This window comes from Drosophila sechellia, chromosome 2L, assembly GCF_004382195.2.
Source record: "Drosophila sechellia strain sech25 chromosome 2L, ASM438219v1, whole genome shotgun sequence".
Taxonomy (NCBI): Eukaryota; Metazoa; Arthropoda; class Insecta; order Diptera; family Drosophilidae; genus Drosophila; species Drosophila sechellia.
In genome coordinates, this window is record NC_045949.1 from 13,598,198 (window position 1) to 13,615,155 (window position 16,958).

At 42.4% G+C, this 16,958-nt stretch overlaps 3 protein-coding genes across 4 annotated transcripts in view; 2 read left to right on the forward strand and 1 right to left on the reverse strand.

Moving 5' to 3' along the window:
• The first annotated feature begins 157 nt into the window (after positions 1 to 157).
• On the forward strand, positions 158 to 773 carry LOC6611221 (acylphosphatase-1). The gene has a single exon (XM_002035741.2). The coding sequence runs from the start codon at positions 339 to 341 to the stop codon at positions 699 to 701; it is 363 nt and encodes a 120-aa protein (XP_002035777.1). The 5' UTR covers positions 158 to 338; the 3' UTR covers positions 702 to 773.
• A 2,064-nt stretch (positions 774 to 2,837) lies between these two features.
• Positions 2,838 to 16,958, forward strand: part of LOC6611222 (angiotensin-converting enzyme) — a 41,069-nt gene continuing 26,948 nt past the window's right edge. Inside the window, exons 1-7 of the mRNA XM_002035742.2 lie at positions 2,838 to 3,366; positions 3,517 to 4,023; positions 4,578 to 4,736; positions 4,793 to 5,033; positions 5,098 to 5,822; positions 6,177 to 6,280; positions 6,339 to 6,437. Of these exons, the coding sequence (XP_002035778.1) occupies positions 3,124 to 3,366; positions 3,517 to 4,023; positions 4,578 to 4,736; positions 4,793 to 5,033; positions 5,098 to 5,822; positions 6,177 to 6,280; positions 6,339 to 6,437 (2,078 nt within the window). The 5' untranslated portion in view covers positions 2,838 to 3,123. The remainder of the gene's footprint in view (positions 3,367 to 3,516; positions 4,024 to 4,577; positions 4,737 to 4,792; positions 5,034 to 5,097; positions 5,823 to 6,176; positions 6,281 to 6,338; positions 6,438 to 16,958) is intronic.
• Positions 8,969 to 11,822, reverse strand: LOC6611223 (proline-rich protein 4). Of its 2 annotated transcripts, XM_032727836.1 has the most exons (4): positions 11,631 to 11,822; positions 10,799 to 11,272; positions 10,150 to 10,734; positions 8,969 to 10,042 (listed from the first exon to the last, which is right to left on the reverse strand). In XM_032727836.1, exons 1-4 carry the CDS (start codon positions 11,640 to 11,642, stop codon positions 10,037 to 10,039), a joined length of 1,077 nt encoding a protein of 358 aa, XP_032583727.1. In that variant the 5' UTR covers positions 11,643 to 11,822; the 3' UTR covers positions 8,969 to 10,036. The 2 variants fall into 2 exon arrangements, with proteins under 2 accessions (XP_032583727.1, XP_002035779.1); XM_002035743.2 differs by having other exon boundaries at positions 8,969 to 10,734.

Sequence of the window (16,958 nt, forward strand, 5' to 3'; positions counted from 1 at the left end):
TTGGTTTTAAGGTATTGTATAGTAATAAAACCTGTTTATGGATAAATTGGTTTCAACTACCTAAAAGTATGCCACAATTAAAAGGCAAATAATGAATATTTTTACGAATGTAGACAAAATGTAGAAGTCTCTATTTATATGAGTGTCAAATTGGAATGGCGGTTAATAAGAAACTTGTGTATGTTTTTTAAATTTGCTAGCCTGTGTTATATTCTTTTCGTTTTTGTTCAAAATGTGTAACGCAAATGTAGATTAAATCAAATTTGGACCCCATTTGATTTCGTCAAAAGTCCCAGAATTTCCCTATCTTGGGAAACGAAAGTAGAGACTTCTTCGAAATGGCGAACCAGAATGTCCATTCCTGCGAGTTCGAGGTATTTGGTCGGGTGCAGGGCGTCAACTTCCGGCGCCACGCCCTGCGAAAGGCCAAGATACTGGGTCTCCGCGGCTGGTGCATGAACTCCAGCAGGGGCACCGTGAAGGGTTACATCGAGGGTCGTCCCGCCGAGATGGATGTGATGAAGGAGTGGCTCCGGACGACGGGCAGTCCGCTGTCCAGCATCGAGAAGGTGGAGTTCAGTTCGCAGCGGGAGCGCGATCGCTATGGCTATGCCAACTTTCATATCAAGCCCGATCCGCACGAGAATCGCGCAGATCATGAAGGATTTGGCAGTAGTTCCAGCCACAATGATAGCTATTAGCGGATTTTTGACGAAACAATAAAATTAATGTGAAAATTTGTGCTTGGACTATAGGGGTATTGAGAAAAATAATCTGCATAGTCCTTGTGAAATGCGATATTATTCTAAAATCCTTGAATTACCAATGGGAAGTGAGTTTGGGATGTAGAGTCACAGTTCGTTGGGTTTGCATTTGTTCTCAATCAGTCAGCGTCTTCTTGATGATGATTAACGTGTTGTTTACTTAAAATAAGCGGAAATAATCTAAGCCAAATGCAAAACATAAGCGCGCCCTGTAATTAAAATGCACTTGATTATAATGACGCGCTGGGCTCTTCACTCAATAGCCACTTATTAAAACCATGCAAATAACTATTGGCGAAAATAAAAATAAAACGTATTTGCAGTACGTGCTTGGTGTGCGTCATAAACTATTCACTCGTGTAAATTAATGATTTACAGGCACTTGGCGCTATTTTCCCACGGTTCTTAGCTGTCCAGAACTTGTACTATATTCGATCTGGATATAGCCAAGTGGTAATAAAACCCTGGCCGACCTTGACTGGTAATTAGCTTTTGGCCCAAAAAATATGGTTTCTTTTTTTTTGTTTTGGAGGTATCAGTTCCAGGTAGAAAACCGAGCCAGCCAACCACATCATAAAGTGTCTAATATTTATGAGCTCATATCCGAGACAGATAGCGACTTCGCAGATCCCAATCTAATTACTGCCTGAATCACACACCTCTCCCCGAACACATTAATATATAATATACAATATATGCATTCTCATTTGTATGTCAGCAGATAATCAGACAATCAAGGCATCAGTCATTCAATTCATCGGGGTGAAGAGTCATGCTCCCCCGACTTAACATCTTTGGGGATAGTTCCCTGCCCATATATCATCTCGATTTTCACCTGACATGAGTCACAAGTTTTTTACATGCCGTCGGGTCAAGATCGTGTGTAGAAATTGAAATTCCTCAAGCGAGGGTGTACAAATTCAGATCTCCATCACATGCATTCTAATGAAAAGTACACTCAAATAGAATTTTTAAGCTCAAGTTAAATGACTAGTTCTGAAACTATTTATATACGAATAATTTCACTAGGTTTTTAAGATATAAAGGCAAAGAAAAGTGATAAATCTAAGCTGATATGGAAGCAGTATAACTATTAGTTTAATGGGTTGTTAAACAAATGCAAAGCATCTCGGGCGTCAGAAGTCATTAAATTCTGCTCATTTACCGGTGATTTGCTCTCTTCGCTAGTTGGAGCTACAGGTGGAACGCATTTGCTGCAGCACGTTAGATACACCTGTTTTCAGTACTTGCCGGTATGACTCAAAACACTTGCCACATTTCTCTGGGTCAAGAGCAGCAATAAAAACGCCACAAATGCGGGTGGATGCTAGTGAGTTAGTCTAATGCAAGTCGAGCTTAATCGAAGCTCTAAGCTAAACAAACAGTTTAACGGCAATGACTTTGCATGGGTCTACTTATGCTGGGTCATTGATTTGTTTATATTAAATAATTTGATCAAGATACTTCTATAAGCAAATTAAATTTATTTGAAATTATTCCTGTTTAGTGGTGTAACTGTATCATAAGAGGGCTTAGCTATTATTAGTTAATAAACTTAATTTTAGCACAAGAATTTTGGAATTTAAAGCACGTATCTTAGTTTTTCTCAATATCTGAGCTGATGTTTTAACTTCTAACTCATTTCGAGTGAGCTTGGGGCAGTTAGCTCAAATGTCGTTTACTTTCCCACAGCCGACTATTATTATGCGGTTGAGCTTTTCGCCTGATAAGTACACGAATATACCTAGATACATGTACGATGTGGGGGCACCCTTACACTCTTGCTCCCTTGAAATGGCCAACATGCATGGCAAAAACATTTACATACCCCACTCACTCACACAAATGGCTGTTCCGACTCATTGTTGTTCCCAGGTTTATGGAAGATGCGATTGTAGTTGTTGTCGTTGGCAGTGCTAATTGCGATTATCTCACACGAATATATACAAAATATATAGAGAAGTTGGCGGCGACGTCAACTGCAACGGCGGCAGCGACAGCGTACAAATTTGAATTCATTTTCGAGTTGAAAAAAAGTGGCAAGTAATTTCGAAAAGCATTCTTACTGTCTAGTCAGTAGAGTTTTAGACGTGACACCGGACGCTACGTAGGCGGTACCAGAAATTGTGGATATTGTGCTTGTTAAGTGAAAGTGAAAACGGAAAGATACAAGTTCTTTCCCCTGCCCAAGAATCTTACATATATATAACGAAATATCCATAGAATTCTGTGATCGTGTGGGCCAAATACACTGCCAGTTACTGGCAATTAAATTATTTAATTGCTTGTGAAAGAGTTAATAACTAAGCTGTCAACGGCGACCTTGGCAGTGTGGAATATAGATCTTAAGATAAACGCAATGCACAGTGTTTCGCTTCTTGGCTGTCTTTGCCTCAGCCTCAGCCTGACTTTGAGTTCGGCCAATCCTCAGCTGAATCTGCCCACACCTCAGCCCGAGGTCTTCTACAATGGATACACCCCGAATGTGGCCACCACTCCGGCCCAGCTTCGAGCGGATCGGGATCGCGATCAGCGCTACGGACCACCTTACTCCGATGCAGGAGGAGGTGGCAACACCGACGACGGACTCGACGACTTTAGGGTGGGTGTGGCACATCTTTCACTTGAAAGTCTGTTTAAAACCAGGAATTTACTATTCCAACACTACACATAAAATGGCGATTTCTATTTAAAAACAATCCTTGTGGAATGAAAGTTTCTCAGTCATAACTCATTGAAATTCCGATTGCAGTTTGGCCAGACGGATGACGAACGGATGAGGATCGGCTATGGCTATCCCACGCCCCGCGTGAACTTTAGTGATTCACCCTTCAGTGGGGCCAGGTTTTCCAACCACAACTACGGACCCATTTCCAGTACCACCGAACGTAACTACGGCAACGATGCCAATCCCAATGGACGCTATTCGGATGTGCCCTACTCCTCCCAAGGAGAGCGTAACTTCAATCCCAACGATCAGTACAACTACAATAATAATCCGAATGTGGAATTCGTGGGCATCAACAATCGCAATCGCTTCGAGAATCCCTTCCTTTCGAACCAGGATCGTTTCAATCTAAATCAGGGCTACTTGGAACGTCAGCGATATCAGCAGGATCGTCGCTATCAGCAGGAGCTGGAGAAGCTGCGCATCCTGCTAGTGGAGTCGGATCAGAAGGGATCACTGGAGTGTACCGCCAATGTGGCTGCCCAGTGGAACTTCGAGACGAACGTGAATGATTTTACCCAAACGGAAGCGGTGAGTGAGCGGTTTTGGCCACATACAAATGCCAAAAACTAGTAAATCGCGTAATTGTGGTTGAACGGCACGCGATCTTTGCGGCGATGGTGATTGTAGGTGTGTTGGTGGTGGTGCAGTTTTCCCATGGCTCGCTGTGGTGGTTTTCTTACTCACGCACACCCGTGAAAAGTCAGAAAAGTCGCATTCTGAAGGTCGAATCGCCTTGTCAGATTCCCAGGCAGACATGCCAATGTCATGTGTTTTCCCAACCAAACTGTTTGTGGACTAATCGGTGCTTGAAGGTAGATATGTATGTACATACATCATATGACTGGGCTTCTTCATGTGTTACAGCAGTGGTAATCTTAAAGATTGTTTACTTTATCATTGGGGCTTAAGTTTAAAGTTAAAGTATTTCACAAAAAAAGAAGGCTTTCTTCTTATGAACCTAGTATTATATTTATCTATTGAGAAGGTGTAATATCTAATTTAAAGTTTGATCAATTTCGTTTACCAATGGGTGTACTTTCCGTACTAAATAGTTACTATATTTTGTCTTACTGAATGTTTAGCTAAATGCTCAACAGCGGTATGTGGAGTTCCAGCGCATCACTGCCGAGCAATCCAAGCGGATCAATAAGGATCTCATTTTCGACCGTCGTCTCTACAGGCAACTGATGCTCCAGTCGGAAGTGGGACCCAATGCTCTGCCCCTGGATGTATTGGATAGGGTGAGTTACACGTGCATCTCCATCAAACATCAAGTATAGAATGAGAACTTCTACAGTATAATCGCCTGCTCAATGAGATGCTGTTCCTGTACAACAGCGCCGGAATCTGTGCCTACCAGCAGCCCTTTCAGTGCGATCTTCACTACATACCCCAGCTGAAGGACATCATGGCCAAGAGCAGGGACTGGGATGAGCTGCAGCACACTTGGGTGGAATACCACAGGAAGGCAGGACGTGGAATGCGGGATAGTTATGAGCAGTTGATCGATGTGATGCAGGAGGTGGCCTACGTAAACAGTGAGTAGGAAGTCCTTAAAAGACAAGAACTCAAATACTTAACTTAAAATCCCATCTATTGTAGATGTCACCAATGGCGGGGAGTATTGGTATTTGGCCTACGAGTCGGGTAACTTCCGCCAGGATATGGATATTGTTTGGGAGCAGATAAGACCCCTTTACGAAGGATTGCATGCCTATGTACGCCGGAAGCTGAGGGACTACTATGGTCCAGATCGGATAAACCGCATAGCACCCATTCCCTCGCACATTCTGGGCAACATGTACGGCCAGTCGTGGTCCAATGTGCTGGACATTTTGATACCCTATCCAGGCCGGAAGCTGATCGACGTCACGCCGAGAATGGTGGAACAGGGCTACACACCCCAACTGATGTTCCAGCTGGCCGAGGAGTTCTTCACCTCCATTAACATGTCCGCGGTGGGTCCGGAGTTCTATCGCAACTCCATCTTCGAACAGCCCCTGGATCGGAGGGTCCTGTGTGAACCATCCGCCTGGGACTTTTGCAATCGTCACGATTTCCGCGTTAAAATCTGTACGGATATCAATCAGCGAAGTTTGATTAGTGTGCACCATGAGATGGCGCACATTCAGTACTTCCTGCAGTATCGTCATCTGCCGAAGATCTTCCGAAATGGAGCGAATCCGGCATTTCACCAGGCGGTGGGCGATGCCATCGGGCTGTCCGTATCCACTCCAAGGCATTTACAGACTCTGGGACTACTGCAAAGATCCCTCGATGAGTCCAGCTATGATATTAACTATTTGTTCACAATGGCCATTGACAAGGTAATGATAATGATGGATTGTTGTGAAATATATGCCAGTGAATTCATTAAGAGATATCGCTACTGCTAAATATAGCTCACATTAAGATTCTTTGTTCTTTATTATTATAATCATTTTTTTTCCTCAAGTTGATTTTGTTGAATGTAATATAGAAACGAAGACAGTTTTTGATAAATGAAAGGATGACGTGGCTCTGGTTTGAGAAAAAAAATATTTAGTTCTTCCAACGAAAACATATAGATATAGTTATCAAGTTATGAACATTACTCAGCATTCCTTATATTATAATTATTGCATAATTTTAGTTAAGAGCTTAAGAGCTCGTGCCTAAACTTTAAGCTTTGTTCCTTTCAGGTGGCATTTTTACCTTTCGCATTATCTTTGGACAACTGGCGTTATGATGTCTTTAGTGGCAATGCGAATAAGCGAACAATGAACTGTCACTACTGGAATTTACGGTAAGTTGTTAGGCTTAAAAATATAAACTAGCTAATATTACATGACTTTATATTTCAGCGAAAAGTATTCCGGCATAAAGCCCCCAGTTTTGCGATCAGAAAAGGACTTTGACCCGGGAGCCAAGTACCATATACCAGCAAATATTCCCTATATCAAGTGAGTAACCAAAAATGTTCTATATTAGGAGCTAGATTGCATAATTACTTGCTGATTTAATTGTGTGCTGCATAACCAGAGCAATTAAAGCGGCTGGTTATTAGTTTAGCTATTTTTGATTACAATTTACACACAATTTCAAACATTTTCCGTCAAATTGCCGGCGATTACGCGTTGCGATCGCTTGGGATCGTCGAACCGGCCATAAAGTTGGCCCACTAACATCACATAATGGCCAACACAAGCACAAAATCAAGCTTGGGGTTTGTGGAAAAGAAAATGAAATGAAACTGAAACTGAAAACTCACATGTCTGCAATGTTTCCCGCATTCACTTTCCACTTGGCTGCCGCCAACAAGCCGAGCGTGTTTAGTTGGCCATCATTTAAATAAGCCCGGTTGAAAAACTGTTACGAAAATCCAAGACCAGACGATTTTAACTGTTGAGGCTAGACTGCCAAAACTCGAGACGTTGACCCAGTAATCTACACATATTATTGGGTTTCGAATTTCCACTTGTCAATGCCGAATCTCCTTGTCTTCGCCTAAGGTTTCATAACCCGGTTTTGTCTAAGGTTTCACCATATCTTATTAAAAGTTCTATGGTTTGGGTTCTCTAAATGTCTAATAGCAATTATTTATTGCGGATTATTTACACTATAATTAACTTGTTAACTTTTATTACTCTATTATTGTGAAATTTTTAAATAAAATAGGTAGTTAGGTGCCTTAACTAACTAGCTTAGCTTAATCAGATAGAGTTTGGATCCTACTAAACTGAATTTTTTCTTGAAAAGCGTCTAAAAGCACCGCCTGAATGAAGTGCTAGCTCGGCTCCACATCAGAGCCATTAGCCAGGTTTTTATTGCAGCCATTCTTTTGGCATTAGCCACACATTCGGCGGAAAAATCGGGGGGCTGGTGGCAGAGGGTGGCGAAGGAGAGCATTACAACACCAGTTTCGCAGGTCGGGCATTGTGCTGGCGATTATTTATTGCATAATCAATAAACTGCAAACGCTACAGTTACATAAACAAAAGCTAGAGCTACCAGAAACAACTGGCCACCAAGAGAGTTAGCCCCAATATGGTAATAAAAAAGAGCTGTGCCCCAGCACTCGACTTAACTGGAATGGATTGGGGTAGAGCTACGGGTCTTATGGCTCAAATATCGGTTAGCAGCACATGTCCTACAAACCGACTAGAGGAAAAACGTGATAAATCCGTGGCCCACTTTATTTAACCCACTCTGCAAATTGCCGCGGCTTCAATGAAGCCGAAAATGCAAATTGAAACCCAATCTTTGTGGTCGCTGCAACAGGCGGCCAGGCGAACTGCGGCAATATAAAAAAAGGAGCACAAAAAACTAAAGCTAAAACCAAAAACCAAAAACCGAGACCGATACCAGAAAAGGCAAAAACCCCCCCTGTTTTTTGCTGGTGCTAATAAAAAGTAATGCCCACACCGCAAAATAAACGCTAGGAAATGGACACGAGTGCTCCAGCTCGAGGAAAGCTCGAAATGATGGTGTGGAAAATGTAATAAACATGTTGAACTGTCTTGGCCATTTTCCTTTATACACCTCCCCCTTCGCCAGTCGCTATATGTATGTAAATATGCCTGTCTGGCTGTCTGACTGTCTGGCTGTCTTTCAGTGGGCGAGACACTTGGAATATGCAATTATGAATGCAAGGCGATGTTTACCTCATTTGAAAATTAGATAAGACATTTATGGGCAATGAAGGAACGACTTGATTTGGCTCCTCGCCTTCCATGGCTGCCTTTCTGTGGGCAAAGTGAGTTGGCTGAAAAGTGAATTTGGCCAATGCGAGAGGCTGCAGTGTGTGTTGGCCACGTTGAGGTTAAGTTGAGATTATCGTAATATCGTTGAGATTATCGTAATGCTTCAAAAAGGGACCCATTCATTAGATGGTAATTACTCCTTAAATAAGTTGTTGAATTTAATTAATATTTATAATCATGATTTATAAAATAAAAGTGAATTTGGTCAATAAAATAGCTGCGATGCGTGGAATACGTTATGGTTGAATTGGGATAATCTTAACTGGGCTATTAAATCTAACAGGGCTTTAACTTAATAAATGGTTGAAAATTACTTAATTATTTGTTAAATTTCTGGTTGAATTGCAACTTATGGTTTTATGGCCTTTCCTAGTTTATAAGTACAGTACTTACAAGCATAATAAATTTTTTTTCATATTCACACGCTTTTCTTTTAATTCGTATGCTGCCAGTGTTGATAGTTACAGTATAGAGACATTAGTTGATGTCGTTAATAAAACTTGAAATTTTAAGCGACTGGAAATGTGGCCATGTTTCCTTTAGTATTTCACTGCTATTGCACCAACTTGAAAAAATAAATTTTTTTTATGTTAATTATGTTGCTTAAACTTAGTGTTCGTTGCGTTATTACCGTCAAAATTGGCTTTTGCAATAGTATTACTTTTAAGTAAAAGAAAGTAGCCAAATAATGACTTCAAATGCACTGAAAAAGAATAGGAGCAAATTCAAAAACAATTGTCTTTTTTTCGTTTTGATCACTTGGGTTTTCATTTATTTAATGGTGTATCATTCATCAGCTTCATTTTGTATGAGATTTTTCGTTTGTTTTTATACAGAGTCAGAAAATATTTGGTAAATTAAGTACTTTTTATAAATCCGTTTCGTCTGCTTATGCGAACAAGCAACATAACATAGATGTATTACAAACTAGGTATAGCAATGAATATTACAAACACTAATACAATACGTTCGATTACAAACTGACTTAAATAGGCGTCTTCCTATCTCGAATATCGCACAAGCTTAAACGCTATCAGTAGTCTTATCACACGCTCACAACGCTGGGACGCTGCACACAACTGGATGGCTTGATCGTCGTCCTGTTTGGCAGGACACGGATGTAGCCATCTCACTTGGGAACCGGAACGGGTGCACGAGTCGGGTGGACCAGAGCAGAAGAGGGAGGAGCCGCGGCTGGAGGACAAAACAGCAGCAGCAACCACATCGATGTTGCACCCAGATGGTGTCGGTTCCGTCCATCCAAGGTTCACAAACACAAATCGTAGCAGTACAGGGTAGCCTCGTATCCTGGGATCCTTTGCTCCTGGATCTGGCAACTGTCTGTGTTCGATCGGGTGTGTCTTGGAGGGTCGGGAAGTGGGTCGGTGTTCTTGTTCTTGTTGATGTTGATGTTCTTGTTGTGTGGGCTGTGCGGCCCAAATGTGTCGCTTAGAAGTCTTAAACTAAAGTTCCTTTACAATCCACTCATTCACAGTGCTCACGGGTTTCGTCAACGTTTTCAAGGTATCCATTTGTGTTCTATTATCGTTTATGGCTTAAGGCTAGAAGAGAGTTCGGTCTAAAAGCTATGTTCGTCGATTACTCGTCTGGTTTTCACTGAATCTCTGTCGGTTATCACGTTCTGCATAGCAAAGTGTGTGTGTGGAGAAATGGTGGTACGAGTACGAGTATGATATGGTATGGAGTGATGTGTGGTGTTATGGGTTTTGGAATCTTTCTTTTCGGATTTGGGAAATAGTGGAAATGGAAGTGGTTTAGCTTGCCATCCCAGTTCATTCTCAATGCTGCAAAGAAAAGCGAAAGAAGGGAAGAGAAAGAGAGAAGATTTCGATTCACCAGGTTAGTAACCGTGATATGAATGATAATCATGAGAGGCAAATTCATGCTCCACCTCGTGCTCATGCTCCACAATGGGGTGCGAATGGTGATGGATGGGCGCGTGGTGATGATCCTCCTCGATGTGCTTGTGGTGGAACTCCGGCTCCTTGTAGGTGACATGCTTCTCATGGTACTCCGGCACGTGCTTCTCGATGTGAACATGGACGGGCTTCTCCACGGGGATCTTGACCGGGTACGGAACGTGTTTCTCCACCTTCACTGGCACTTCCTTGATCACCGGGTAGGGGGCGGGCACATGGACCTTGACCTCATAGGGCACTGGCTTCTCGACATGGACGGGCACGGGACGATCATAGGGCACATGGACGGGCACTGGCACCTTCTTGATCACGGGCACTGGCACTGGTTTGTCCACATAGTGGGGCACTGGTTTGTCGATGTAGTGGGGCACTGGCTTGTCGACGGGCACCTTCACCGGGTAGTGGACAACCTTCTCCACGGGATATGGCTTGTCCACGTGCACGTGCTTCTCAACATTGTAGTGGACAATCTTTTCGACTGGATAAGGAGCCGGAACATGAACCTTCACGGGCACATGGACCTTCTTTTCGACTGGGTAAGGAGCGGGCACATGAACCTGCGGACAGAAAATCCAAAGAATTAGAACCCCGATTGCTGGGAATTCCCGTATCCCAACCCACCTTAACGGGCACTGGTCGGTCGTAGTGCACATGGACGGGCACATGGACCTGCTTCTCGACGGGATAGGGAGCTGGCACCTCGTAGGGAACCTTCACGATCTCCTTCACCTCATAGGGAATGTGCTTGATCACTGGATAGGGCTTGGGCACCTTGACCTTAACGGGCACATGGATGTGCTTCTCGACCGGCACATGCACGATCTTCTCGATGGGCACGGGCACTGGCACCTTCTTGATCACGGTCAGTGTCTTCTCCTCGTGCACCGGGAAGTGGGGCACGTGATGATGGTGATAGTCCTCGTAGTGGTGCAGTCCTCTCTTCGACTTGGTCGTATCCTCGCTGGCCGCTGCCTCGGCAGCCTTGGCCTCCGGCTCAGCCTTCTTCTCCTCGGCGGGAGCGGCGGCCTTCTCGTCCTCAGCTCGGACGTAGCTGGTGGCCAGGAGCAGGACCAAAGCCAGCGAAGTCGCTGTGCGCTGTAGATTAAAGAAGGTCCTTGTTAGAAGACAGCTTGGGTTTTTGAAAGTTGTGGCTAAAGCATTCAGTAGTGCTTTGAAATAATTTCATAACTTTCTACAGCTACATTTTCTAAATTTAAGGAAATTAAATTTAATTCTTAAATATTTAGATCACGCAAAGTTCATGTCGAATTGCAAAGATATTTATGAAGAAGAATTTGTATCTTTTAAATGCATTTCAAATTGTGCATACAATGTTGATTTCACTATGTTTACTATTCCACGTTCTTAAGATATTTCTGCATTTTATGGTTATTACTGAGTCCTTTTTAGCCACTTTTCCACTGCACACATTCGTCCTGTCACCGATACTCACCATCAACTTCATGCTGCTGCGTTTATCCTTCGATGGACGGGAATGGAAATCCGTATTCCCAGGTCGTGTGGCACGCGATTCGAGAACTGGTCGAGAACTGATCCCGTTTTTATCGAGCGGGATGGTGGCTATTGATCACTATTCCACACGTTCCGTACCACTCTAGGCTGTAGACTGTTCGACGGTTAACGGTTTAATGATGCCAACTGCAGCGCCTGCGCGCACTTTTATAGTTGGCAATCGAAAGGCAGGCCAAGTGACTACGCCGCCGAATGAATGGATGCACGAAGCGAGTTAAGCCGAAGAGCATAAGCATACGGCGGCCAAAAACCATCGGCAACACCAATAATAATCGCAATGGCCCAAAACACACGCGGCACAGCGAATGGTGAGCGGTACGCTGTTGTTGTTTCTGTTGTTGTTGTTGTTGTGCGGTTGCCTGTCTACTTTGCCTTCGGCGCTCCACTGGATTTCGGAGGCGCGAAGTCAACCCAGCCAAGCGCCAAATGCAGCGCCACCGTCTCCGCAAAAAAAAAAGTCAAAAACAAATACAAGAATGGAAATCAAGCTTGAATATACTGCAATTTGCATACCCTTTAATTAAAATGGGTTCAGTTAGTTTACTTAACATGGTGAAAAGCATACAATATGCCCTGTTTAAATTTAGACTTACCTAAAAAATGAGGCTCAGAAGTAAAAAAAAACTTTTGTCAGTTGTGGGCTGCGAACCCGCACTTGTAGTGTTGGTAAGAACAATAAAACAAATTAATTGTGTGACATACATGAAAATATTCCATTGCTGGCCCATACCATATTACAATTTTATTCCACTTGAAATTGTAAATTAATTACTAGCTATTTTAAAATTAAATTTTCTCCTTAAGCTTAAGCTTATTTTCTGTCCATTAAACAGTTGCATTGCCACATTATTGCCAAGCGGCGTGTCAAACTGATCTTAAAAGTCGTAAAACTCTGCTGAAGAGGTATAAAAACCGAAATAAGATTGCAATATCAAGAGGAGGCTTCGCAGGTGGACGCAGGCGGGGGGATCACCCGGGGAATCGGTGGAGGAGCACACGAGGGTCTATGGATGCGTGCCATTTTGCTGTTTAATTCGACTACCGTCAGCTGCCGCTTATTTTTGCTTGCTTCTTGTGGCTGCCGCAAGTCAATGCACGTAAAAGGCTTGAGAAACCAAAGCCGCAACGGCAACTTTAGCAGCAGGCACCACAATTTCTGGCTGGTAATTGAATAATACTCATATGGATGAGAGCCGCCTTCAAGCCACTTCAAGTGATGAGCTGTTCGCTTTGTTGGCGGTTTTCATTTCAATGTTGTTTTCATGTTAATCACACATGATTATGTACTTGCTGCTGTTGGAGTTTTATTTGCCAGCACCTTGGTAATTGGCAGTTGTTCTGGGGTCCTATGATTTGATTAAGATAGAAACGAAAGATAGACCTGTGCAAATATTTTATCAAATATTTTACAATTTATTTCAATAATTGACACTTATTGTTATTAATTGGTTAAGATTCTTAGGTATTCACTTTTCCCATAATTAGTTAATGCAGCTTTGGCAATTAGTCGCCGACTAATAGTTGTCCAAATTCACATATAATTCATTTGCCATGCTTCGAAAAGACTAATCTACTTCAGCTTTTCCTTTCACCGCTTTGAACGCTTTTCCTAATTGAATGCTTAACCAATTCTGGTTAGTTTTTCCTCCTATTACCAGTCTTTACCCCCGTCGCTTTTGTTGGACGACCGCCTTTTTTTCTTCGTGTCACCTGATTTTCCCCTGACCACAGACAATCCTCTGTCTGGCTGTCATCTGCATCCTTTTACTTTTTCCCCACTTGCATTATGCCATTACCCCATTCACCGGACCCAGCCCCAGTGATTCCAGACCAGTTTCCGCGAGGTTGGGGACCCAATCGCAACTTCAGCTGGAAATGGAGAGTGTGTCAGTCGGTCATTCCGTTGTGGTTGTGTCACTGCTCCACATTCGAATCACCAAGCATAACCTAAGACAAAGAGCAGGCACATGGAGTAGAAACAGAAGCTGGCGAACTGAGACGCTACTCCACGCCAAATCCAATCCAATCCATTTCATTCCATTTCCATTGCTGCGTAATTAATACCGCCATCATCATGGACAGTAGCGCCACCCGAGTCCAAGTGGACCCTGGCCGGGGCGGGTCCAGCTTAGTCCGATTACCTTCCTCGTTATTATGTCAATGGGTCTTCAGTCAGCTGTGGTTTGGCACACATATCGAGTATAAATATATCACACTTAAAGCATGGATACGAGTTTAAAGTGCGCGCCATAACTATCTTTTTATTGGTTATGTATAAGATGTATATTACGATCTGCAAAATAACTTTGTTGTAGATACATAACTATCCCTCTACCTATGGCTAGATATAGATATGTATTTAATGTAAAAAATATTTATTTATTAAAGAAAGCCATCATATTTGGCATTTCAATTATTTTAAGAGCTCTTGTTATAGATTCTAATTGATGGTATTTTATAAAAATATGGTTTTATCATTAGTTGTAAGCTTGTAAGCACTTTGAAGTGTAAATTTCGGTCATTCAGTTGTGGCTTTACACTCATGTCCAGTACCTTCTAATCCAAGACTTGTTACGATAGCAAATATTTTCTCGCTTTCGTTGCATGCATGCAACTTTCGATTTCGTTTCGATTCGCGTTTGTTGCATGTCTTGACCACATTGTTCGATGCACATTTCCACGACCGCGCGAAAGAGATGCCGCATAGTCAGAAGAAAGAGAGGCAGAGAGATTGGCGCTTGGAGGCTGCCCCAGCTGATGGTGATATTATGTCATATGTTCGTTTGCAGTGGCGCACGCCTGGCGTCAGAGAGATGATTTTATAGTACATTGTCTGAGCCCCATCAAAATCGGCTGGCGTGCACTTACTTCCTCGACTTAATTACCATATGCGCTGCCATATGTATCAGCTCCAAATATACAAGCATATCTCTACTATCTCTGCCCCATTGTATTGGCACGTCTTTGAAAATCATCATTCGGATTGGAGCTCAGCCTGAGCTTCTTTGTGGCGATATTCAGGCTGCAGCTCGTTTGTTTACATTGTTTTGTGGCCTGACCTTGCCGCATTTGGCGATAAACTAAGCTTTACATAAATAAACTCATCTATAATATTTTTGTTAGATGCGTCTTTATTCACCGACAAAGGTGTCAAAGTTGAACCAGCTGTCGATTGATCATCGATTCTTCGATTTGCATTCGCTGCCTGATTTGTGTAACAATTTATTGTCACCGCTCGAGCATTCCATTCCACTTCGTTCCCATTTCGGGCTGTTGTGATGTCTCAAATATTGGACGACATCCAGCAAAATATAGTGCTGTATAGAGCCATGTAGGCGAAAATGACAGTTATGACATTTTATGTGCCGTTTACCAAACTGCCATTCAGCTCTTTGTCACCAACAATTGTGGCTGGTTGTTGTTTCGCTTGTGGTTTCCACTTTGCCAAGGTGTATATAGTATAACTGTTTTTGGGTCTCGGCGGTTTAACCGATTCGCGTTTTGTTTACTGCCATTTTTTGTTTCTTGTTTTTTTTTTTGGCTTGGGCCACCGCAGGGTTCATTGCATTACTGGTCAAGGTCGAAACTGGGGCTTGTTAGCCTGCCCAGCTGACCGAAAAGTTGGCTCTGAATTGGCTACTCAATTTGTTATGGTGGGAAACCTCACGTATGTACATCAATTCCTTGGTAAAGTCTTTCTAAGAAATAAAAAACTTTCTTTACATTAAAATACATTTTTAAATGATTTTGAGCTTGCAGTTCCCTCCAGTAACTTTTGAACATATGAATATTTTACGTACATAGATAAGAAAACATATTAGATAGACAAGATTATAAGTTTTATTTATTAAAAGTGCCAGCCATTCACGTATGTGTGAAAACAGAAAGTTAGACTCCTTGAACTGCATTTAGATGAAAGGGGAAACCCCAAAAGTTCAATGCCAAATCGCTGTTTGCCCACCCAAAAGGTCTATTAGGCAAACAACTTATGAACTATCCATATGATCGGTTCACTATTCAGGTTAAAGACCATTCCAATGAACTTGCAATACGTGTTAACTGCAATCACTGCCCTATTACAATCGGTTGGCTGCGATCAGCTCTCAACTTTTGTACTCAACCCAACCGCTCCCTCAATGATCGCTGCAATTAGGGCTCAATCGGGGTTTACGATCTCGACTTAACGCATCTCTAAGCCGATCGGCGAAATAATAATAAAAAAAGATACAAAACTGAAAATGGGGTCAATGGCAAAAGCATTTCAACTCTTGTTTATTTCTGGCGAGTGTGTTTATGCCTTCTTTTATTTTGGCGTGAAAACTCTTTGAGTATTTACTGTCCAAGAAGCAAAATTTGTTAAAATTTGTTCACATTGTCAGGCGTTTTTAAATTTGAGAGCATGGCTTAATTGAATCATAGTTTTATGCATCTGCAGCTAAGCGTGACGTTCACCTCATAAAAATTGTAGGCTTGCAGCCTCTCTGTTTTTGAGGGGAGTTTACTAAGCTAAACTGATTAATAAGGAAGTTGAGCCTGCGACCCACCTGCAAGTTTATGCAGATTTTCATTCGCGAAAGCCAGAAAAACCAGTCAAAGAAAAACTATTTATTAGCATAATAATTCCGCCTTTGGCCCAACTTCGAGTTGGCCAGCTGTGATGGGGTGTAATAGTTGACCCATTGACTTAGTCAACAAATTTTGTGTTTCCAGCGAAAAGCTGGCGAAATATTATGAGGAAAATCAGCTGGCTGTCGTCACTTCTTCAACAGAAATTATTTTAAATAAAGACTTTAATTTTGATTTCAGTTTTGGCCACAATTCCCCCGATTTGTTTCTCGTGGCCATAATTACAACAACACCCCAAGTTGGCAATCAAATGTACAGCTCGTGTTGTTGCCACAAATTGCGTAAATTGAATAAACATTATGCTGAAGTGTAGCCCAGGGTAGCAAACGTATACATCGGACGGGCTGGTCCGTTTCTTGTCTGCATTTTCGTTTTACATTTGGTAAATCTGTTTTTGCAGCTCTGGGGTTTCTTGCCTTCTGAGCCACACGCCGCACTGAGGCGAAGCCGAAGTTGTTGTTTAGTGTGAATGTGGATGGGCAAGCGAGGGGTACTACAGTAGTTCTCGGATAAGAGTATTAATAATCGGGCTAATTAGATAGGGAATCCATTAGATAGGGAAGTGTGTGAATGAAATGAAATCATCTTGCATATAATTTTACAATAAATGTAATTAAACACA